The sequence below is a fragment of the Neodothiora populina genome (genome assembly GCF_041146345.1).
Source record: "Neodothiora populina strain CPC 39397 chromosome Unknown canker_contig_17, whole genome shotgun sequence".
In the NCBI taxonomy this organism is placed as follows: Eukaryota; Fungi; Ascomycota; class Dothideomycetes; order Dothideales; family Dothioraceae; genus Neodothiora; species Neodothiora populina.
In genome coordinates this window covers 790,938-813,512 of record NW_027191406.1, presented here as the reverse complement: position 1 = coordinate 813,512, position 22,575 = coordinate 790,938, and the positions used below count along the sequence as shown (strand labels likewise).

Below are 22,575 nucleotides of genomic sequence, written 5' to 3'. Positions count from 1 at the left end.
TACGCGCTTCAGCTAGCGATGTCGATGTAAGTCATCGGCCTCCGTGGCTGACTGTCCCCCTTCTTGAATCCTGAATGCAGCTGTTATATGCTGCATGGTGAGCCAACAAACGCGGACGCGTGTTATATAGCTACACGATCAAATAGGCTGCAGCCCTGACTACACCTGCACAATCCAAATCCTCGCACCAACACTACGGCCACCGCGTTCTCGCTCTTTGGCTGACAAGAAGGTGAATGGCATGAGGGTAGGTCATGAACTTAACTCAGCCTGAAAGTCTGCGCGATGTACCAATACATGCATCTACTTCTTAGGCTTTCTCCATCGACTTTACCCCTCCGGTTGGCCTTTTCTCGATCCTGCAACCTCCAGTTGCTATAAAGCTTCATGCAGACCTACCCAAAGTACAGCTACATGGATCAGTAGGGCACCTCCTTATAGGGATTGGATCTTCACTTGACCCTTGGTGCCAACGAATCTATGGAGTGCAGGGGAAAACGCAGGGCAAGACCACGACAACTCTTCATGTATCGTAGGGCCGATGCGCATTACCTGGTTAAGCGCCATACTTAGATGACCAACCAGATATGGAACCGACCATATGGTCCCTGGGTCTTACCAGCTAGCGTACACAGACATAACTCCGACCAACTCGGAACCCTCCACCAACGCACTACTGAGAGCCTCATGCTGTGTTATTTGCACCGCAGGTAGCCGCTCCACCGGGCTCTACAAGAGATATGCATGTCACGTCAGCACGGGGTCGCATCACAGTCTAAGCAGAAGCGTGAAGCGTGAAGAGATCAGGTCATGCCAGTTACCCGTCACGATGCAGTGTAAATCGATCCACCCGCTTCCAGATACATTGGCTGAACCGTGACCGACTTTGTGTTGCTGCCAAACGTTTCCTTCCTACACCCAGGCTAACATTACTGATGCATTCTGTACTCACCGCCCCAATACCTTGTCTTGCCTGATCACGTCATCCCACATATCTCGGGTAGCTGTATAAGCAAGAGAATGTTCCTCAATCAGCTGGAAAGTGACTCCCGTGATAACACGATATCTGTACACTCGTCGGTAAATTGGCCTTTAAGAGACCGCGTCATATCTCCTTCAAGGGTACAGGCCTGGCATCGCGCGACCTTTGCTCGACTATCGATTGCGTATCCTGAGTGATTGTTGTCGGAACATGGAGGCCTGCATCGTGAGAGGCCAAAGATGTGCGATTAGGCCCATTTGCTCGCCAAGCCTGGAATTCGAGTTCTTCCAGTATCCGTAGCAAGCCTGATTCATGATCTTTCGCTAATGATGCTGGATCGGACCTGCGTTTCAGTCGCCTGACCGCAGCCTCTGGTGGCGAAGTCCTAGCTACGAACATTGCTTTGCCGTATTCAACAGCATGGCCAGCTGATGCTGATGTCAGTCCCGAGGCCCAAATTGACTGGCGATTTGTGCGGCGTATGTAACAAGTGTCTGTCATTGTCGTTCGAGTGACAGAACCCAAGTCTGCCACCTCCCAAGTGACGGTAGTGCTGAGTAGTTTCTTCTTGGTTTCCCCGAGCATCTCGAACAGTTCATCAAAAAGACTTTCGCTGCTGCAATCACGGGATGCAGGCTTTGCTCGTAGCGCCGATACAGTCAGTTTCACAAAGGTGGTGATAGACTGCCCTGGTGACAGGGTGCCAATTCGTGGGGGCTTGACGATCTCCTTGATCTTGCAGCCTTGTGCGCTTGAGAAGTCGATGTCGACGTGAGTCAACTCCTTTGGGCGCATGCTAAAACGAGCTTGGCTTACCATCCTCGAAATCAACGAGCGTGCCAACGAAGAGTCATGAGACATATTGGGGGCTGCAAACTCCAACGGTATATCAATATACCAGCCTCCACTGCATAAGCCCCTACCAGAGCCCAATTTGCTCCACGACAGTCCGCATCTGATTCGATGTACTGGCCAATCACACAGCTGCTGGATATAAGTGGTATGTTCATCTGGATCTGGAGACACGACAATTACATCCGGTAAATGGGGTCGGCCCGACTGATTGGTTAAGGCGTGCTGAGAAATTAATCGGATAAGCTGCTTCCAGAAATTACCAAGTCCGTGTTTTGGCCAGGTTCGGATGGATGGAGTACGATCCAGAAGCATCATTTCATGCGCCAATAATGCAGAGTCTGGTGACTTAAAGGCATGCAGCTGGCAACCAGATGTGTTGTTTCCGAGACAAGATCCTGGATGAGGGCAGTGTGTCGAGAAGACAGCGAGATGGTCTCCAGACGCATGCAAACAGCCCACGATATGCTTGACTACCGCTTTCATGCAGTGTAATGTAAGCGCAGACGCACCATATCTGATTATACTAAGTTTAGAAGACACTCCGGTACTTGTCTGCAAGGTCTCTTTATCCATGGCAAAGCTTACGAATTATCAATGACAATGATGACGTCGAGAGATGTCATGTAATCAGGACTGATGTCAACCACTCTTCCGTCTACTCTGACCATAATCCAGACAGTGTTCTCCTCACTTGTATCGATGCAATCAATTGCAGGCAGACACGAAAGTCCTACGTGAAGTGCTGCATTTGACTTGTCCGCTGCGCTGAGGGTCCTTGCCCTGATCGAGTCTTTCCCTTCTTGAGCTGTTATTGGTTCTCTCTTCTTAGCCTCAACCCTTTTGCGGACTTTGCGGACTTGCAATGGTATGTTTTCTTTGTTTAGAGAGAACATGGCGTCCAGTAAAGAGACTGAAAAAGAACGAAACAGATGGGATTAAAGCTAGCTCATAAATGTGAGACGTGAAGTATATCTTTCAGCAGAATGGGCAGGAACGATGGGAAATTCGAATTTTGGCTTTTATGTCTCTATTGCGGCAGGTACCAGATCGGCTTTCACGTTGGTCTGGTCTCCCCAAATATGCTCCTGCGCAACCTGGTCGATATCTATATTCAGGAAGTGGATCTGAAACTGTAAGCTTTGAGCATCCATAGGAACAGCGATAGATACCCACCAGATCGCTTTCTTGACCAATACCGTAGAGAGCGCCTTGGGAGATACTAGCATTTATACTCTTTCTCACTCTCTCTTCCCAAACACCCTCCCAATTCCACTGACCAGGTCTCCTCGCGCCCCCAGGCTGCTGAGCCATCGAAGATGGCGATGAAGCTCCTTCTAGACGTCCGGGACGGTTGCCTGATGCTTTGTCGCCCGAAGTCTTTGCTCTATGCGCTTGCCAGGCGTGCCAGGCGCCGGAATTTGCGGCAACCTCAAGGGGCACCTGATCGAGTAGTTCTACAGAATCGAATGCGCTCCTCATATAGTACAGCACACGCGCGATGTCAACTGCACCACATCTTGCCTGAGTTGGGCTGGATGCCGATGTTCTCCTACTCGTACTTTGTTCTGAAGACTCAGCCTCTTCTGATGCTTGACCTGACTGTGCGGCCTGTCTGCTCATCGCCGACTCTTCCTCTTCAGAACGGACATTCCTTAAGCTAAACCATTCTGGAAAGCCATGACGGAGACTAAAGCCGCCAGGTGGCAGACGATCTGCATCTGTAGCACTAACTGTGTCGGCCCCAGTGTCGCTATTTGTGTACGTGTACGTTGTCAAGGGCGTGACAAGCGGGTGAAAGACATCGGTGGATATTGTGATTACTGGAGGTCGGCTAGACACCGATAGCAATATATTGAACTTCAAGATCGCGGATGCATAAGGTCCTGTCTGGACGTCAGAGGTGGAGGGCAATCATTGTAAGCAACAAGCACCTTTGCGCACGAAAAGCACACCCTGCCAGACATTGGGATCTCGAGGTGTAGGGGCGAAGTATATGCCTTTCGGACATGCTTGCTTCACACTGGCGCTATACGACGTCGATAGGTCAGTTACGCGGCCAGGGCGGTTTTAGGCAACCACGATCACATAGAACACATTACGCACAAGTCCAGTTGGCGTTGCTGAGTCTGAAAGGCAGTGAGCCTCTCGCACATATCCGGTGTGGAAGACATTGACAGGTCAGTCGTTGCGGGTTGAGGTGGGGGCCTCACATCTGTGTTGCTCGCTGTGCAACGACCGAAGGGGCAAGAAAATGACAGGTCACGCGCGGCTTGCCCCAAAGCTACAATCACTTTTCTTGAAATGGATATGCGATGTCCAATCTTGACTCATATGCTGAACATAGGATACAATGAATTAGTGCAATGCCAGATACTATAACAACACTAGCTCAGGCTCAGCAAATGATTTGGGCTTGTTGGCTACAACATATGCATGCAGCGATTTTGATACCCAGCATCTGGGTAATTCTGCCATACGATTGACCACAGACGATGGCCGATCCCGCATGCAAGGAAGATTGGGTTCTTTAGCAATATTACTGATTGCTCGCTTGCCGATAGATTGTTTGCTTTCTGGGGTGACGGCGGGCTTGCTGGCGCATATACTGTTGCAGGGGTACACTTGTACATGTTCCTGTAGACTCGGTTCGCGTTCAATAATTGCTTGGTACACGAACGATGCGAGGCGGTCCCGCAATCTCGGGGCCTTGGGTTGGGGCCATGCATTAACATATGCCGAACAAGAAAAATCATAGCATCGCAAGTACACATTGCTCCGAGGCACGGGACAGTGCGGTAGCTAAAGATAATTTAATGTGGGCATCAGAGACAAGCTATGAGGGCACGAAGGATTTCTGGAATATGACGTTTTACCTTTGGGGGGGCTGTTGCCCATCCCTCCACCAAGTGGAGAATTTGTGTAGCCTTGACGGGCCAAAATCTGAACCTTAAGCCTTACAGCGGTTCCTGAACTAGCCGCTTAAGATTGAGTAGGGAGCGAGGGCACTGATGCTCTTCACAGAATCCACTTGGAAGCTTCTGTCTGGGTGGCACTAGCTGCATATCCGATCCAGCCGGAGCCCATCGGCCTGGTTTGACTGCGAAGCCTGTTCATCCATATCGATACCCAGATCACCGTACTGGTACATAGTTGACGCAGCCCAGTGGAGTTATTATAGATTTGATTGTTGTTTGCCGGCAGGCAGCTCAGAAACCCTCATCGGGTCAAGTCACGATGGCCGTAGTCACTCTATCGGGCCATGCCTGCATTTCAGCTTCCATCATCTAAATGCGCGTCTGGTGAACAGGATTATTAGGTAGGCTAAACGTGCGGGAGGTGACTCTTGGGTCGTGACACGGAGCTGTCGTGTCTCACCGCTGGTTACATCTTTCCTGCAAGAAGTGGCAGGTGCTCGATATACCGGAGCCGTGTTTATTCGAGGGCAGCAGCAAAGACGAGTGCCGATGACACACTGTACATACGTGCGGCGACACTACCAACAATTTACCTACAATCATCTCGGGGCGCACTTGTGAGTTGGAGCCATACGAGAGTAGGGCGACGATACTTTAAGGCGGCAACCGTCCCGCGAGCTCCCCGGTAAGGACCATTGGATCGGCTGTCCAGATCCGAGGTCGCGGAACTTCTTAGCGTGCGTGTCACGGACCTAGGCCGTGGTTTCAAATCGTTCTTCAGAGTTTCGACCATGGACAGGGGCAGAAGCAATCGCCATATGCTCACACTACTGACAAGACCATCCATGATGGGTTCCCGGGTCTCAAACGGGGACTGTCCCTCGTTTCGATCGTCACTGGGTCGCTGCGATAATTGGATCGAGGTCGTGCGATTGCTCACGCCGCCGTGGGTCTGCATCTCTTCATCATCTTCTTCACCGTCTACCCACGCCCCGCTACGTGGTTGTTCATTCCCTCTGCCTTGGTGACATTCTGCCCTTTGCCACTTCCTGTGCGTTGGCTTTCCAATCCCGAATCTGTGGATCATATTGCTCCCGTGTGACACAATTATCTCTACATTCTGCTGCCGTGTCTTGTCCGAGATCTCTCTGAACTTGTGATAAGAAAGAGCGACCCCATTTTCAAGGTCGAGGTCTGACACAGCTTGTCCCAAACCTTACCCTTGGCTGTCTAAGTTACACCACCAATCTCCTTCATACCACTGGCTCTCGACCACACTCATGGCAGCTCCACAAGCCAGTCAATGGCAGTCCGGGAAGCGCCAGACTGCCTTCCCCACACGTCAGTTGTTCGTTTTAGGTGAGAAACAGTCATTATTGTCGTCTACTTGCCCATGAAATCCAGACTGACGTGATCATCCAGCCTTATGTCGGATATGCGAGCCAATTGCTTTCATGTCCATATTTCCATATGTCTACTACATGGTCTCTTCCTTTCACATCACGGATGACGAAAAGAAGATCGCCTTGTATGCTGGCATGGTGACATCAGCTTTCGCATTCGCCGAGTTCTCTACCGGGGTGGTATGGGGACGATTGAGCGACAAATTTGGGCGAAAGCCTATTCTGCTTATGGGCCTTGCTGGCACCGGTATCAGTATGCTTGCATTCGGATTTGCGCCCAACTTGACCTCGGCACTAATAGCGCGTGCGCTGGGTGGACTTTTGAACGGGTTCGTGACAGAAGATCTCTTCAAGTGACCAACATCTCATACTGACTCTGAATAGCAACATTGGAGTACTACAAACGACAGTGGCTGAGGTTGTGACGGTAGAAGCTCATCAAGGTTTGTTGCTACTGCATGCTCTATCGAGTTCGTTCTGACTGACTTTCTCGAAGCTCGTGCATACTCAATTATGCCATTTGTCTGGTGCCTCGGGTAAGTGCATGTCTTGATTACATCACTATATTGGCTAATCGCTTTTAGATCAATCATTGGATCTGGACTTGGTGGTACTCTGGCGGATCCTGTCCGCAACTACCCTGGCTACTTTAGTGAAGACTCGATCTTCGCGACATATCCGTATCTGCTTCCTAATATTGTGTGCACAGGAGTAGTCGTGTTCGGTATGGTTGTCGGTATTTTGTTTCTAGAGGAAACGCACGAAGACAAGAAAGAACGCAAGGACATTGGTCTGGAAGCTGGAAAATGGCTTCTTGGTTTGATTCGCCCTGCAAGGGGAAGTGAGAAGATTGGATTTGGTGAGGAGTCGCTGAATCTACTCGCCGACTCACCACCAGGCTACTCGTCCCAGGAATCCTCCCCTACGTTGACTCCTGTGGTGGTAGCAGATTTGCCACCGCAGCTACAGGACATGATCAAGCCACTGCCGCGGCCCTCTCGACCCGCCCTCCCCAATCCTTTCACACGACAGGTCATTCTGAACATTGTTTCATACGGCATCTTGGCTTATCACACGATATCTGCTGAGCAACTACTTCCAGTCCTTTTCAGTATGCCAGAATCCGGCCAAGCTCCAAAACTTCCATTCAGATTTGTCGGCGGCTTTGCATTGCCAACGAAGCAGATTGGATTTATTCTATCAGTCCAAGGGTTTATCCAGATGTTCGTTACAATCTTCATATTCCCTATGGTCAACCGCAAGCTTGGTAGCATCAAGACATTCCGTCTGGTGGCACTCAGCTATCCGATTCTGTATATCCTGGTGCCTTACCTCACACTTATTCCGGTCTCACTACGAACGCCCGGAATCTATGCCTTGCTCGTCTGGAAAGTGTCAGCACAAGCATTGACGTTCCCTTCATTGGCCATCATGCTCGCGAACACCGCGCCTTCCAAGAAGATCCTAGGAACCTTGAACGGCGTATCAGCTTCTGCTGCAAGTCTTTGCAGAGCATTCGGCCCAACTCTGTCCGGACTTGTGCAGTCCGCTGGACTGTCGGTAGGAGCTCTAGGATTGCCATGGTGGACCAACGGGCTGGTTGCTATGATTGGATCTGTTCTCTGTCTCTGCATGGTTGAGGAAAACAGAGCCTACAGCAAAGCCGAGGAAGCTAATATTAAATTGGACGACGAATACGACTCCTACTTCGATGCCACAAACCTCGAGTCTGGAAATTTAGCCGATTCGTTGTACTCATGTGAACACAACTCGGTGGATGCATTGCCAATCTACCAGCGTACGTCCGAATCTACCACGCACCAACCGTGAGCGACCACGTCTCCTACTTTGGCATATGTACGGCTGTACCAGATGCCACGAATGACCGACGTCAAGGAGTTTGAGGGTTAGGGCTTAATAATGCGAGTTTTACCGGGGAGTTGGTCAGTCAGGCGCAGCATATTTTCTCATTGGGCAAAATATCCCCGCAGCTGCTTTCGAAGTTGCAGCGGCCTTTGGTTGGGCATGAAGCTATATGGGAGGGTTTGCGCTATAGAGAATTGGGGTGGGGGCGTTCGTCATATTTCATACGGTCCATTATGCTTCGTTGGTTTGTGGGGCATTGGGGGGAAAATGGAGGATATTCATCGGGGACTTTTTGTTTTGGCATCCTCAAGGAGGCTTTTTTTATACCCTGCCATGGAACCGGTGCGGCGTGGCGTTTTGTTATACTGTACCTAGAAAGCAGTTACCGCTCCGACAGGCAGATGGAACAAGAGAAGAGCCTCAATTCAATCTCCCTTAGCCTGGAAGGAAAGTTCATAGCCGCCACGTTGTAGATCCCTTTTTTTTCCATTGCGCCAAAAATAAGTACATGTATTCAGGGTGAAATAAAGTAATATTCGATGCGATGGAACTACAGCGCAACGGAGTGGGGTTGGCAAAGGTCGGATAAATATTGCCCAGCGAGGCACCACGTGAAGTGACAACTTGCTCCGAGCGTAGTGCTTGCAGCAAGGCACCTGTGCACCGCCTGTTTCTCGCAATGATGGTCCCATAGCACAAGTCATGAACGACTAAAATGATAGGCCGACAGTGCTCACGGTAAGGTCCTAGCGAATTCACCATCTGTGCAGCACAGTGCAGCAACCAAGAGAACCGACGTCATTCGCATTCTTCGAAAATTTCCAGAACAAAACGTGTCCCCGGCCGTGGAGGTCTGACCGCCATATTGTAATCTACGAAGCGTGAAAGCATAAAAGACATCATTTCGCAATTGAAGCCCAACCCTGCCAGCCAGCCTTGCCTTGAGTTTTTTTCTCTTTCCCTTAATATGGTTCCCGATCTTTTGTGAGCCTGTTTTGTATTAATCATGTTAGATTACCCGCCAGCGTGGCCAGCCCCGCCGCCGAAGAAGAAACCATCGAAGAGATCGAAGCCCCCGCTCTCGTCCCACGAAGGTCCGGCACCACCGTCAAACGACAGTCCGCCCACGCCAAACCCGAGATCGTAATCCGGGAAGCCGCCGGCTCCGTTGTGGTCCGCAGACACGGCGCCGTGCATGGGTTCCCCGTGCGGGCCCGCTGCAGGGAAATTCTCGAGGAAGTCAAGGGAATCAAAGGCGTTGCTAGCGCCGGGGTAGGCGTACCCTTCTTGTTGCTGTTGTGACGGTGGCAGCTGTTGTCGTTGTTGTCGTTGTGATTGTTGTTGCTGCTGCTGCTGCTGCTGCTGTCGCTGCTGTCGTTGTTGCTGTTGAACCGTGTAATTTGGCACGTTCGCAAAATATGTCCGCTCTTGTTGCTGATGTTGACTCGGAGATGTTGACGGTGTAGGCCTGGTTTGCGTTTGCAGAGAAGGATCGACAGGAGTGGAAGGCGAGTACATATGCGGTGAAGTTGTCTGCTGTTGCCTATAAGGGCCGTGTGTGCTCATCTGAGGAGGCACAGAACTTGTAGTTGAGAATGTGCCCGACGGCTCCCGTTTGATCGCAGTACTCGGTGAGTGTGTAGGCTGGTATTGAGTCCGACGTAACTTTGACGCTCGACTCGGGTACTCGTCGTCGGAAAACAAGTCCTTAAGATCCATATCGAAGCGTGGGGCGGGACGTTTCTGTCGCTGTTGGGTCTGCTGACGGAGATTGGGGTCAAGCATGTTGTGCTCGTCTTGCGTATACTGCGGAGGTTTCATCTGAGATTGGTTATTTGAAGTCGAATTTTGCACTCGTTCTGGTAGATGTCTAAGCGCATCTTGACCAAAACCAGTCTCTTTCATGGCCATAGCTATCGTAGCCTTAGCCATCCTATCGAAGGCATCTCTGCAAGCTTCCGCTGGTCCACATTTCGATATCAGATCGTCAAGCACTGAGGTTGCAGCAAGGACTGTGAAATCGACATCGTCCAAGGTCTAAAACCGTTAGTTTTTTCCTTGTTGCATGCCATACGATCACTTACTAGTTTACTTCGCACCACGACACTGTGCCAGATCGCATATAGGAATGATATACCTAGGTTGAATTAGCTCTAACTTGAAAGCATTGACCTGAGAGAACACATACCACACATAAACAAATGATGCGTGGCGAGGAAGGTGTAGTTCACAAGCCTCACTCGATGCAGTTGTCGGTAGATCTTTAAAACTTTCTGACCTGCTTCGGCGACCTTGAGGAAGACCATTTCCTCGTCTCCTTCCTCCTCATAGTCGACATGGCCTGGGCTTGTCACGTCGTCTCCAGTCGAGGCATCGAGCTCGCCAGCTAGCGACGGAGGTACAGATAAGGACTGACGATACAACATGATGACAGTTTGCCAATAGTTGAGCTCGAGGAATAGTGGCGAGAATGCTACGCCTGCCATTGTTTGAGTAGGAGAGGCCTGTATCCACTCCCATAGCCTCTTGTCGACGTCGCTACGCCACTCTCTGAAACTGCCATGTTTTTGCAAGAACGGCGAAGGAAGGCCAACGTGCATCCACTGATTCGTTGCATTCACGCCTCGTTCTCGTACCTGTTGCGTTTGACGGTGTTGTAGAACCTGTAATATCTCGGATTGCAGCAAACGCAGCCGGAAATAGTGGTATGAAACATGCTTGTAGCTCGGTATCGAGCTGTAAGCATCAGGAGGTGGGGTGAGGAACCCCCTGGGACTGATATACCTGTCGTCCCGAAGTGTAGGAAATTCAGTAGTGATGACCTGATCGGTGATGCCAACAGGTCTACCGACACAGATCGAGACAAGGCGATCAAAGGAATACACACACCACCACAACCGCCGGCGAAGATCGCGGATCCATTCGCGACGGCCATTTTCTTCGATCTCCAACGCTGTTCGATCAGACTTATGCTGCTCGGTATTCAGCTCGGAAACCGCCTCAGGGTCCTCGTTGTGCAGTCCCAGATCGACTGCAAGGCGAACGGCAACCCCCACTATATACCAAAGACCAGGCGCGACAGGACGCAGCAACGCGAATCCGGCAAGGAGTAATACAGCCTGCAGCTCTTCAAGACCGCCACCAAACCCTTCTGCAGCCGGCGATGAGCCTAGAAAGGATTCTAAATGTATGATAGCAGAGGAGTGATATTCTTCAGGCTGCGTTTGGCGATCTGGTAGGTTTTCTTTCGTCTTGGCTGCCTCGTCTAGAGTCTCATCAGATGGATCTCCATATCCCGCGGACCTGTTCTGTCCCGAATCAGATGTGTCCATGATGATTCCGGAGCCGATAGCGCAGATAATGTTCAAAAAGTACAGCTCTCTGGGCGTCCTCTTCTTCTCGTCTGTCGCATAACATCGCTCAAAAAGGTCCATATATTCACCTCGATGCAAAACAGGGATCTGAGGATTTGAGTGCTCGAAATAGAGCTCTACTAGAGCTTGTGCTGTTTCTTTCCTTGGGAAAGGGGCAGGTTTGATGGCCGGTTTTGTGTGCAAACCAAAGAACGAGTCTCGCATCGTCGTGCCGCCTACACCTGTTGCGCCACCAAGTGGCTTTGAAGGTCGTACGCCACCTCGATCTGATCCATTTCCAGATATAGAACTTTTGACTGCGGCAAACACAACGCGCGCAAAAGAAATACCGGACGTAGAGCCGAGATACCGGTTGTCAGAGGCGCCTTGAACAGATACAAGCCCAACATTGTGGACCAGGTTCGTGAGCTTCTTATGGTTTTGCTGTTCCCGAGTCTGCTCATCCTCATGTTGGACGACCTGCTGCTGAGCACCATTGCTGGCATCCTTTGTATTTGAATCACCAGTCTGCGGTATTGCAGAGTTGACACTCAATGTAAAATCATCCGCAGGAGCAAAGTCAACGTTGTTCTTCTGAAGTAGAGACTCTAGATGTTGGACTCGGCTCTCCAGATAATATACGTAACTACAACATTTAGCACAATCCCTACGAAGCCTTTTTCTTGTAAATGAAGTGTTTACCTTCGGGGAATTTCCCTCTTGCTGACAGGGTCAAATCCAACGCACCTAGTTTATGTATATCAGTGTCTCGCTCTCGAAAGGATTCTACTTTGAATTTCACCTACTTGACATTCGCCTTCTCACAACTGGTACACGCAGGCAATTTCTGATCACAGCGGTTCTTCCGCAATCGGCATCTATTGCATGCGCTCACGTTACGAAAATTAGAGGACGAGATGGCCGACGATCCGTTAGCCCCAGAAATTGGTGATGTATTCGCGCCAGTATCACTTGCGCCCTCGTTATTCTCAGGGTCATTCGTATTTGCCTGCTGATTAGGGCGCTTCTTTTTGGGGGCATTGGTGGGGTTCATCTGCGCGGCATAGCTTCCACCAGGAAGAGCCGGTGTGTCATGCGGAACGAATCAGTGTTGTATAGGCAAAACTAAGTGAAGCACGTAATATGATGGCCACACGGCGGCGAAACGCGTCGTCGGTTTACAAGGTCGGGGAAGAATGATGTTCATCCGATGATAGTAGTGTCGACGTTTCTACCTTAGTATGTGTTCACTGACTTGCCAGCCGCGCCTCGGTCTTTATCCAAGCTTGGTTGATAAGAAATGCACTAATCCTATGCTGTAGGATTCGCGGTGAATCTATTCCGGAACTTGCCGAGCTGCAGCAGATGTCTTCCGGCCTACTTTACTAATGTATTGTGCATACAGAGTGCCTTCTTATACCAAACACTGCTCAACATTATTCGCACTCGCTTCATGCAGCTGCAGAAATAGTTGCGTCGTCTTAGACAGCATCGTTGTACAGACTCTCGTTGCCTCTTCTTCTCCTTCTTCTTCCCGGCCTTGAGGGGTTTTCTCTTTTTGTTATCTGCAACATGAGAGTTTCGTCTTCACTCTTTCAGCAATTGTCTTCAGAGCAATTGCCGTAAACAAGAGCAGGCTCGCTCATCGGGCAAGAATGAGAGCTCGTCCGCCTAATCTACGATGGCATATATATGCCATCTACAACACTGCAATGCACTCGATCTCCACATCCGTCTTCAATGGCAACGTCTGCACTGCCACGCAGCTATAGATAAAATCTGTCAGCACCTGCGACACGCCTTGAGTGCATTCGAGACTTCGCCCTCGATCACAAGCATCGCTTGTCGAGACTAAATGATCCATGTATAAGCACTTACGTTCTGCAGGGTTTGATATCTCCCCAGTAGGTCATGTAGACTTCGTTCATCTTGGCAAAGTCACCCATGTCTGCGAGGAACACATTGACCTTAACGACCTTGTCGATCGAAGAACCAGCGGCTTCTAGAACAGCACTGAGGTTTTTGATGCATTGATGCTAATGAACGGTCAGATGGAGCTCTAGCCAATCTATCGTCTGTTGATCCCGTCTTACTGTATGAGCCTAGCAGCGCATCGTCAGTAAAAATCTGGCTGTTGCTCGGAACTTGATATATATTACCTGGATATCCCCATCGATGAGTTTCCCGGTTTCGGGATCTGCTGCTATGGAGCCCGAGCAGTACACGGTACCATTGGCGATTATCGCTTGCGAGAAGATGCCAGGCAGAGGCTGAGGTGCCTTGACGGTGAGCACTGGGGTCTTAGACATGATGTAAGTCGACGTGACGGTATAACGCAATATATTGCTGTTGAACAGTGATGCAGCTTCACGATGCCGTGTTACTATTTATCGAGGCGGAGTCTCAGAAACTACCTCATTGACAAGTTCACCGTGGTCTGCTTTAACTAATCCCGAACATACAGCATTGCGGGGTGCGGTCGTTCTTTAATGGCCCGCCGGAGATCGGCCTACGGACCTTCGCCTATCTCTTATCACTATTCACAATGACATCGCTAGAGGACATCTTAACTAAGGTATCTTACCTTACTCAAGCACAGATATACTTGTACAACGCATGGATAATTTATTATTATTTTTCTTTAGCAACTATCTGGTATCAAAAATCAGAGTGTACAGTATTTTCCAATCCGCAAATCATGCTCAAGCTTATGATGATGCCGCCCTGATCCGAGTCTATTGATACGAAAGTACATTGATGAGTCGATCGTGGTTGGCTATATGTGCTACGACATACTGCACACAGCCGGTGATACATACCACAACCACAAAGTGCTACGTGCGACATATGATGTCAAGTGATCCTGAAACCATAACAACTGTGAACGAAGAGACCGCCAGCACATATGCAGCCAGAATACCGTAACAGCACCGCTTTCTGCTTCTAGCACAGTCAAACGTATTCTCCTGGCTGGTCGGGCCATTTATATTTGGACAAAGTCAAGCACACACGTTATCGCCATGCACACACAAAGCTATTATGAGCCTCGAGAGAAATTCGGAGGTAGGTCCTAAGCGTATCATTTTGTCAGCATGGGGCGGCATGTTGCAGATGGCAAGTGGTGTGCTGTTTCATCTGCATATCTTACGCACTGCGGTTCAGCTTTCCGGGGAACACGTATCGTTCGTGTTCTGTATGAAGACATTCTCATGGGTCCAGTAGAAAGGCAAGATGATATGCGCCAGACAGCAAAGCTTCGTTGCATGGTTCATTAGCGAGCAAGACATCGAAAGTTTGGTATTTCTACCTGAACGTGGGTACTGCAGTCGGGCTGCGGGCGGAGTGTGCAGACAAGTAATGGAACCTCTATCCTGGCAGGATGCCGAAGCTCCTCTCTCCTTCTCGATGGAGTCCTACAGAAATGCTGCTCGCCTGTAGTTTCGCTCCTCGCAGCAACCACGAGAGCCTCCCTGATCTTGTTGAAGCAGTTTATGCTGCTAGGTTAGAGACACATGTTCGTCGCCATGCTGCTCACGAGATCCAGAAACAAAAGCGCAGTAGCGTGCGAGATTGGATGGGAGAGCTCAATTCCATGGTATGATCAAAGTCAGCATTGTTCAATGCATCACCAATTTCGCGGCGCATGAAGCCAAGAGCGTGTTATTGGTGCTCGTATTAGCTGGAGATTGCATTCAGGACTCGACCCTCCACAAGGAAAAACGTATACATGTCTTTGCAACCTGGCACGCCAGTTTCTAGGACTACAAGCATTGCTAGTGATTATTCTCCAAAGAAAGGCATTGCAAGTGAGTCTACTACCTCGGTGACAGTTTCATTCGTAGTCAGCGATACCGAACACCGCTTACGCACTGCAGAGTCGCACAAGCTTCAGCGTAAACTGCGAACAATATACTTTATGGAAAGATATGTTACAACTGGTGTACATGCTTGTTATCCTTTGCATACTGCCTTGGCGAGGTACTTGACTGCCATATCCAGATTGAAGGACATGACTCTGAAGGAGTAGGTAGGTGTAGTCTTCGATTGCGACATGTGACTAGAGTGAAATGTTTGATCTGATAAGTTTGAAATATTGTACGCACCGGCTTTTAGCTTTAGTCCGTGCATTCATGGAGATCTCTGGAGCTTCGGATTTCTTTACAATCCAAAATCCGATTGTATTTCTAGACTTTTGCAAAGCATCGAAAAAATGGGAAAGAAAAGAGGAGTAGGTAGACATGTCGCAACGTGGGTTCTCTGTGCGACCACTAATCGAATTACAGAATTGGGGCAAGAACAAAGGTGGCGGCAGCAAGGGCCGCGGCGGTGGGGCCTGGTCGACGACTCGACAAAATTATCAAGAAGTAAAGAAGGAAAATGAGCAGTTCGAGAGATATTACAATGAGCTCAGCATTGTGCCCGAGGGTGAAGAGAGAGATCAGTTCTGGGCTGCGCTGCGAAGAGAGTTGCCCAACTCCTTCCGTTTCTGTGGCAGCAAAGGACATGCGCTTGCCGTTGAGAAGAACCTCAAGGACAATTACATCCCTCAGATCCTTTCGATGAAGTTCAACGACGAGGCTGTTGAGCCTCCCAAGCCCATTGAGTGGTATCCAGAGAAGTTGGCCTACTCAATGACCACGCCCAAGAACGTCGTCCGCAAGTTCGCTCCATTCTCGGCTTTCCAGAAATTCCTTGTGTCTGAAACGGCAGTCGGCAACATCAGTAGGCAGGAGGCGGTGTCTATGATTCCTCCACTTCTGCTCGATGTTCAGTCTCATCATACAGTTCTCGATCTGTGCGCTGCTCCTGGAAGCAAGAGCGCCCAGCTCGTGGAGATGCTCCATGCTGGCGAGGAATCGCGTCTCCGCAAGGTCTTGGACAAGGCCGATGGCGAAGAATTGGAAGAGGGCGATTACAGCGACGAAGGAAGGTCCACCGGACTCTTAGTGGCCAACGATGTCAATTACCAGCGTGCTCAGATGCTTGTCCACCAGGTCAAGCGATTGAACAGCCCCAATCTGGTCGTCATGAACCACGATGCCACTCTCTTCCCTTCCATCGAGCTTCCATCTGACCGTGTACCCAACGGCCAGCGACCAAAGAGCAAGTGGCTCAAGTTTGACCGTATCTTGGCTGATGTCCCCTGCTCTGGTGACGGTACCTGTAGAAAGAACCCCAACATCTGGAAAGACTGGATTCCCGGCAACGGTCTGGGTCTGTACATGACCCAGGTGCGCATTCTTGTTCGTGCTCTACAGATGCTCAAGGTCGGAGGCCGCGTTGTCTACTCCACCTGCAGTCTGAACCCTGTGGAGAACGAGGCCGTCATTGCCAGCGCCATCGAGCGATGTGGTGGCATCGAGAAGGTCGACATCATCGACGTCAGCACCAAGTTGCCTGAGCTCAAGCGCAACCATGGTCTCAAGGACTGGAAGATCATGGACAAGGAAGGTCGCATTTGGGGAAGCTACGCCGAGGTCGAGGACGCCAAATCCAAGAAGTTCGAGGCTAGTCTTGAACGTGTTGTGCCTGGCATGTTCGCACCTGAGAGCAGCCAGCTTCCTCTGGATCGTTGTGTCCGTGTTTACCCTCAACAACAGGATACCGGGGGTTTCTTCATCACTGTCCTCGAGAAGAAGTCAGAGATCAAGGCGAAGCCCGAGTCGGACACCAAATCCTCCAACACCACACCTTCCGTTGTTTCTATCGCCAAGGAGATCGTGTCCAAGCCCGAGTCGGACGGCGTGATTCCTAAATTGGACACCATTGAGGACTATGCACCTGCCACCATCGACGTCGCCATGGACCAAGGAAACGCATCGGCAGCGCAGAGACAGAACAAGGAAGCTCTGGAAGACCCCGAGCCTGCATCTAACAAGCGTCCCCTCGATGAAGTTGGAGATTCTGCCAACGCCTCTATCAAGCGCGCAAGAACCGAAAAGGACGAATCGACTGGTGGTGGCACTATCGGAGAGGTTGGTCAGATGGAACATACTCCCCTACCTCCCTCGATACAACCACGAGAGAACGACGACACAGCGCCTGCCAAGTCAGCACCCGCTAAATCGGCGCCTGTGACGGATTCAAACGCTCCTTTCTCGAACGGTCAAACCGCCTCGGAGAGCGTAGCAAATGCGCCCACGAAGCAGCGCCGCAACAACCAACCGCACGAGGAGCCCTTCAAGTACCTGTCACCCGACCACGAGGAGCTAGAGAGCATCTTCTCCTTCTATCAGATCTCCGATCGTTTCCCACGCGACAGATTCATGGTGCGAAACGCCTCTGGCAACCCCGTCAAGGCCATCTACTACACCACCGCATTAGCGAAAGACATCCTTACCAAGAATGAGGGACGCGGCATGAAGTTCGTCCACTCCGGCGTCAAGATGTTCGTCAAGCAAGACGCCCAAGGCCAAGACGTATGCCGCTGGCGCGTCCAGAGCGAGGGTCTTCCCATCCTCGAAGGCTGGGTCGGCGAGGGCAGAATCGTACGCTTGACCAAGCGCGAAACTCTGCGCAAACTCCTCATCGAGATGTTCCCTCGTGTCTCTGGCAACGGCTGGACCGAACTAGGCGAGATCGGCGAGAGAGTGCGAGACATCGGCATGGGATGCTGTGTTCTCCGCGTCGAGCCCAGCGCCGACGAAGATGGATTCGGGTAAGTTCTTCTTTCATCCTTCATGACAAACAGATTTGTTCTCAAGATACATCTCACTGACATTTGACAACCACACAGCGAGCGACTCACCCTGCCCCTCTGGCGCTCAATCTCGGCCCTCAACCTGATGTTACCCAAGGAAGAACGCCGCGCCATGCTGCTCCGTCTCTACAACGACGAGACGCCATTAATCGACCACAGCCAGGCTCGTCGTCAACCACAAGCCGCCACTGATGCCGATGGTTCAGCAGGCGCTGCCGCTACATCTGCCGAAGACACGCCGGCGACTGCCGCGGCGGGCGAAGAGGAAACTCTTGCGGATGAGGACGGTGGCGTCAAGCTTGATGCTGATGCTGCTGATGGCAACGAAGACGTCGCAGCCGCTGCACCAGAGGAGGACGAGATGAACATCACTGTGTAGATTTACTCTTTTTTACATTGCAGTTGAGGCAGTCATGAGGAGGCAGTCATGATGCATTATCCACTACATAGTTACAAAACTTGTTTTATATGAGGATGGGAGTGAGGAAGACCAAAAAATGGAATGAATGTTAGTCGTTTCATGGACTGGCCCGTATATTATGAATTGATTTTTTCACTTATAAATATACATGACCATTGTCGTCGTGCATGCTGTGCTCGCAGTCTCTATTTGTTGTCTACTATCCACTTTTCTTTGCAGTAGTAGCCCTGCTAGCTCTCGTCTTCCGAGCAGGCGCCGACTTCGCAGTAGCAGCAGCAGCAGCAGCAGCATTATCACTCCCCGCCACCTCATCAGCATCATCGTCACCGTCATCTCCGTCTACATCTGCACCACTCTTTCTCTTCCTCTTGGCTTCACGAGCCAATCTTTCGAGCGCGCTGCCCATCCTCTTGCTCCCCATATCGACCTTCTTCCTCGGCGCATACGCACCTGTGCCCGTGCCGCCGTCAAAGAACGCAGTGATATTGCTCTGCGTGCCCTCGTCCATCCTGCGATTCATGTCCTTGATGACAGGCACGAGGACCTCGTCCGTGCGCTCCTGCGACCATCCTATCGTGGCCATGAGGAAAGAGCGCAGAGCGTCGAGGTTCGGCACGCCCCACTGGAAGGGCGAAGGGTCGCTGTCGACTTCGGGTTGAAGGTATGCGAGGTCGACGCGTGGGTCTGGGAAGGAGGGCGGCAGGAACAGTTTGGAGGCTTGACGGCGGAATTTCTTGCGGAAGGGATTCCCTGCGTCTTCGGTCTTGGGGATCTGGTTCATCTGCACGGCTTCGAACCATGATCTGAAGTCTGAGAGGGAGGGGAACTCGGAGAGGATCTCGAGCGCTGTGACTGGACCTACGCCGGGTAGGCCTTCGGTGTAGTCGGATCCGAGGAGGTTGGCTAGGCCGATGAGCTTTTGCCGAGTGAGATCGAACTCCTTCTCTAGGTCGGAGATGAGGTAGCATTCTACGAATTTGGCTTGGTTGAACATGTTCTTGTAGATACGTGTGCCGCCGAAGAGGAAGCAATCAGAGTCGTCTGTCACTATGCCGTCTACTAGACCGAGGTTCACTAGCTCGGCGCACTGTGCTTCGGCTTCCATAGGAGCGGTAATGTAAGGGAGGCCGAAGAGCTTGAGGAGTTGTTGGCATTCTTGAATCATTACTTGGGTGACCTCGTCTGCGTCTCGTCGATCTTTCTTCTGCTGTGAGCGGAGCTGCTTCAGCTCACGCTCGTAGTCTTCGACGTTTTGCTGCTGAGTCTTGTGATTTAGTGTAGAGGCGAATCGCGCATGTTCCTCTGCTTCGATCGCGAGAGCACGCATCAGTTCATCGTCATCAGAATCAGACATATAACCAAACTCGTCTTCGCCGGCGTCTGCAGGCAGATTTTGATCTGCCAAACCTGAAGTGGGCGCCGAAGCAGGCGTGGGCTGAGGATCTGGAGATGCAGTCTTCTCGCGGGCAGCTTCAACAGTAGCGTCATTCGGCTGCTCAGGAACGTCAGCATCCTCAAAGTCTGGTAGGGGAGACTCAGACAGTTCTCTCTTTTCGTTAGTGATTGGTCCTGTCTTTTCTTGTCCCTCCTCCTTGTCACTTTCCTCCCACTCGAAAGGCTCGTCTTCGGCTCCATCGTGTGCATTTGCGGACTGTTCCGGCTGTATACTCGTTTCGTCACGTTCAGTATGCACTTCGGGCTGGGAATCCATGGACATGTCTTCAGCTGGTCGGGGGATCGGCGGTTTGGCAGACAACGGCGCGGGCTCAGGACTCGGTGGATCAGCACGTATAGTGTCAGCAATGTCACCCATTGTGGGTTCCTCTTTCTGCTTCGAAGTATTACGAGCGACAGGAAACATTTCGTCGTCCGAAGACTCGAGTTCGATGAAGTTTTCTGTCGGTTGAGTATTGTCGGGCTCGTCATCAAGATCAATGACCTCCCTTGAAGACCTTCTCTGGAGAGTAGGTAACTGCTGAAACTCGTAACTCTCCCTAAAAGTCTTCGCCTTCTCGCGATCTTCTTGCTCGATCTTCTTTTGTGCTGCCAGGCCATCATCAAGATCGCCTTCGAACCATGGAGGCAATGGTTCTTTCTTCGCTTTGGTTTTCTCTGTGTCTGCTTTTTCGAAGCCTCCGGCGTTTTCTTGCTGGAGTTTCTCCATCTTCTTCTTCCCCAGCAAGGAGCTGCCGAGGTCCAGCTTCTCGAAGGGCAGGGGGCCGCCAAAAGCAGACTTCTTAGGCTCAGTCGAAGATGTCGTCGGTGGTTTCGACTCGACTGGCCCCGGACGAGGGATTTTGCGTTTGACTTGATATTTGGACTTGCGAGACTCAGCCAATGCTGCTTGAAAGTCCATATCATCGCTATCACTGCCGTCATTTGAATCATCCGTATCAGCCGCAAGCGCAGAATGGGCTGGACGCGTAGTTGCAGACTCAACGGCAGCTTCCATCTTGTCAGGGCTAGCGCTCTTAGCTGAAGGCACAAATTTGTTGGCTCGGTTGTTGACTATATGCGCAATAGCTTGTCCTCTACCACGTGGAAGTGGCTGTGCTTCATCTGCGCGCTTTTGCTCAAAGACGTCAAGCCAATCTTCCTTGTCTTCCTCCTCATCTGCATCACCTTGCTCTAGAGACATGGCGATAGCTCGTTGTAAGTCTTCTTCGTCAGATGCGACCTCGTTGTCGGCGTTGTCAGGTATGTCGACTGGGGCAGCGTCTTCGTCCGCCACGAAGAGTGAGTCTGGGTCGTCGACTACGGGTCTTGTTGCAGTCCTCTGAGGTTTTGTAGGTCCTCGACGGCGTGCGTTGTAAGCTGCACGCTTCTTTTGGAGAACAGGAATCGGTTTCGCGCCATCGGGTCCTTTCGTCGCTTTGGGTAATCTGTTGAGACCTTCGATAGGTACGTCTTCGAATTCATCATCTTCTTCTTCCCAGTCTTCTTCCTCCTCTTGCTTGGCGCGTTCAATCTGGTCAACGTCGATGGGCTTGCTTTCCGTGCGACCCTCATCGTTGCCGCCAACGACTCCCAAAGCCCAACCACCTTCGACACCTTCGTTTCTGACAAGCACGTACTCCCTTCCCTTCTCACCAGCGATGCGCCCGGAACCAGCAGTGTCAAACATGCCATCGTCGTTCATGCCGTTGATGTTCATCAGACGTTGGGTGAGCTCGTTTCTCTCCGTGACTCGCTCAATCTGGAACTTGGAAAAGGCCATGCGATCGGGAAACATCGTGTCGAGCTGTTCCTTGGAGTAACCCATTCTCAGTCTGCTCCTCAATCTAGCAGCATTGAGGATGTTATAGCGATCGCTGGCAGGAAGACTGGTGAAGAAGGTACTGTCAAAGTCGATCTTGGAAAAATCATATACGTTGATGTCTTCGCCTGTATCGAATTGTCTCGCGTAGGCCTCGAGCTCTTCTAGTGACATGATTCTCGGATCATTGGACGCCATCTCAGCCAGTGAAACATCAAGCTCAGGGAGATGATACTGATCCTTCTTCTTGAACTTCCTGTTCTGCTGACGCTCTTGCTGCGTCATGAGTATTTCGTCCACATATACAGGGTTTTCTCCAATGTCTTCTTCAATCTCCTCGCGGCCTCTCTCTGCTTCACGTTTCCGTTTAGCATCATCTTCCTCGGCTAACCTTTGCATCTGCAATGCCAGCAGCTTGCCAGCCGTGCGAGTCGCATCTTCTCGTCTTCCTTCCCTTCGTTGCGTGCGGCCTCTTATCGTCTGTCGCTTCAGTGCCGGGGCTCCGCCATCGAAGACGAAAACGGGTTTGATACCGATAAACAGCAACTTGCATATGCGCCGGAAGAAACCGACAACATGACTGTTACGCAAAGCATTTCCCTCCTTGTCGCGCACGGCTTTTAGAAATTGATATATCCAGATTGAGGCGTCGACAGCGAGTCGCTTTTTGTTCAGCGTCTCGATCTTGATGGGACGAGCGCATGGCTGCACGACAGTCCATAGCCCGGCAACACCCATGACATTATATCAGACGACCTGCTTGAGTGTGACAGTGTGTCGTCTGTGAAAGTGAACCTCGAGCCTTGCCACTGTCGTGGACTGCA

General features: G+C 51.0%; 5 protein-coding genes across 6 annotated transcripts; 2 read left to right on the top strand and 3 right to left on the bottom strand.

Annotated features, from left to right (window-relative positions):
* Positions 1-2,856: 2,856 nt before the first annotated feature.
* Positions 2,857-4,008, bottom strand: AAFC00_004192 (uncharacterized protein; the record flags this gene model as incomplete). 2 transcript variants are annotated; one of them, XM_069343789.1, is made up of 4 exons in its annotated part: positions 2,857-2,961; positions 3,011-3,720; positions 3,769-3,863; positions 3,941-4,008. In XM_069343789.1, the coding sequence occupies 4 exons, from the start codon at positions 4,006-4,008 to the stop codon at positions 2,857-2,859; spliced, it is 978 nt and encodes a 325-aa protein (XP_069202339.1). The 2 variants fall into 2 exon arrangements, with proteins under 2 accessions (XP_069202339.1, XP_069202340.1); XM_069348438.1 differs by having other exon boundaries at positions 3,941-3,990.
* A 2,024-nt stretch (positions 4,009-6,032) lies between these two features.
* Positions 6,033-7,985, top strand: AAFC00_004191 (uncharacterized protein; the record flags this gene model as incomplete). Its single annotated transcript, XM_069343788.1, has 5 exons — positions 6,033-6,111; positions 6,175-6,484; positions 6,540-6,598; positions 6,652-6,691; positions 6,740-7,985. The coding sequence occupies 5 exons, from the start codon at positions 6,033-6,035 to the stop codon at positions 7,983-7,985; spliced, it is 1,734 nt and encodes a 577-aa protein (XP_069202338.1).
* Positions 7,986-9,035: 1,050 nt separating this feature from the next.
* On the bottom strand, positions 9,036-12,428 carry AAFC00_004190 (uncharacterized protein; the record flags this gene model as incomplete). Its single annotated transcript, XM_069343787.1, has 5 exons — positions 9,036-10,058; positions 10,106-10,158; positions 10,210-12,020; positions 12,077-12,121; positions 12,181-12,428. 5 exons carry the CDS (start codon positions 12,426-12,428, stop codon positions 9,036-9,038), a joined length of 3,180 nt encoding a protein of 1,059 aa, XP_069202337.1.
* Positions 12,429-15,584: 3,156 nt separating this feature from the next.
* On the top strand, positions 15,585-18,453 carry AAFC00_004189 (uncharacterized protein; the record flags this gene model as incomplete). The annotated part of the gene is made up of 3 exons (XM_069343786.1): positions 15,585-15,602; positions 15,658-18,032; positions 18,111-18,453. 3 exons carry the CDS (start codon positions 15,585-15,587, stop codon positions 18,451-18,453), a joined length of 2,736 nt encoding a protein of 911 aa, XP_069202336.1.
* Positions 18,454-18,694: 241 nt separating this feature from the next.
* Positions 18,695-22,489, bottom strand: AAFC00_004188 (uncharacterized protein; the record flags this gene model as incomplete). Its single annotated transcript, XM_069343785.1, has 1 exon — positions 18,695-22,489. The coding sequence occupies one exon, from the start codon at positions 22,487-22,489 to the stop codon at positions 18,695-18,697; it is 3,795 nt and encodes a 1,264-aa protein (XP_069202335.1).
* Positions 22,490-22,575: the final 86 nt, after the last annotated feature.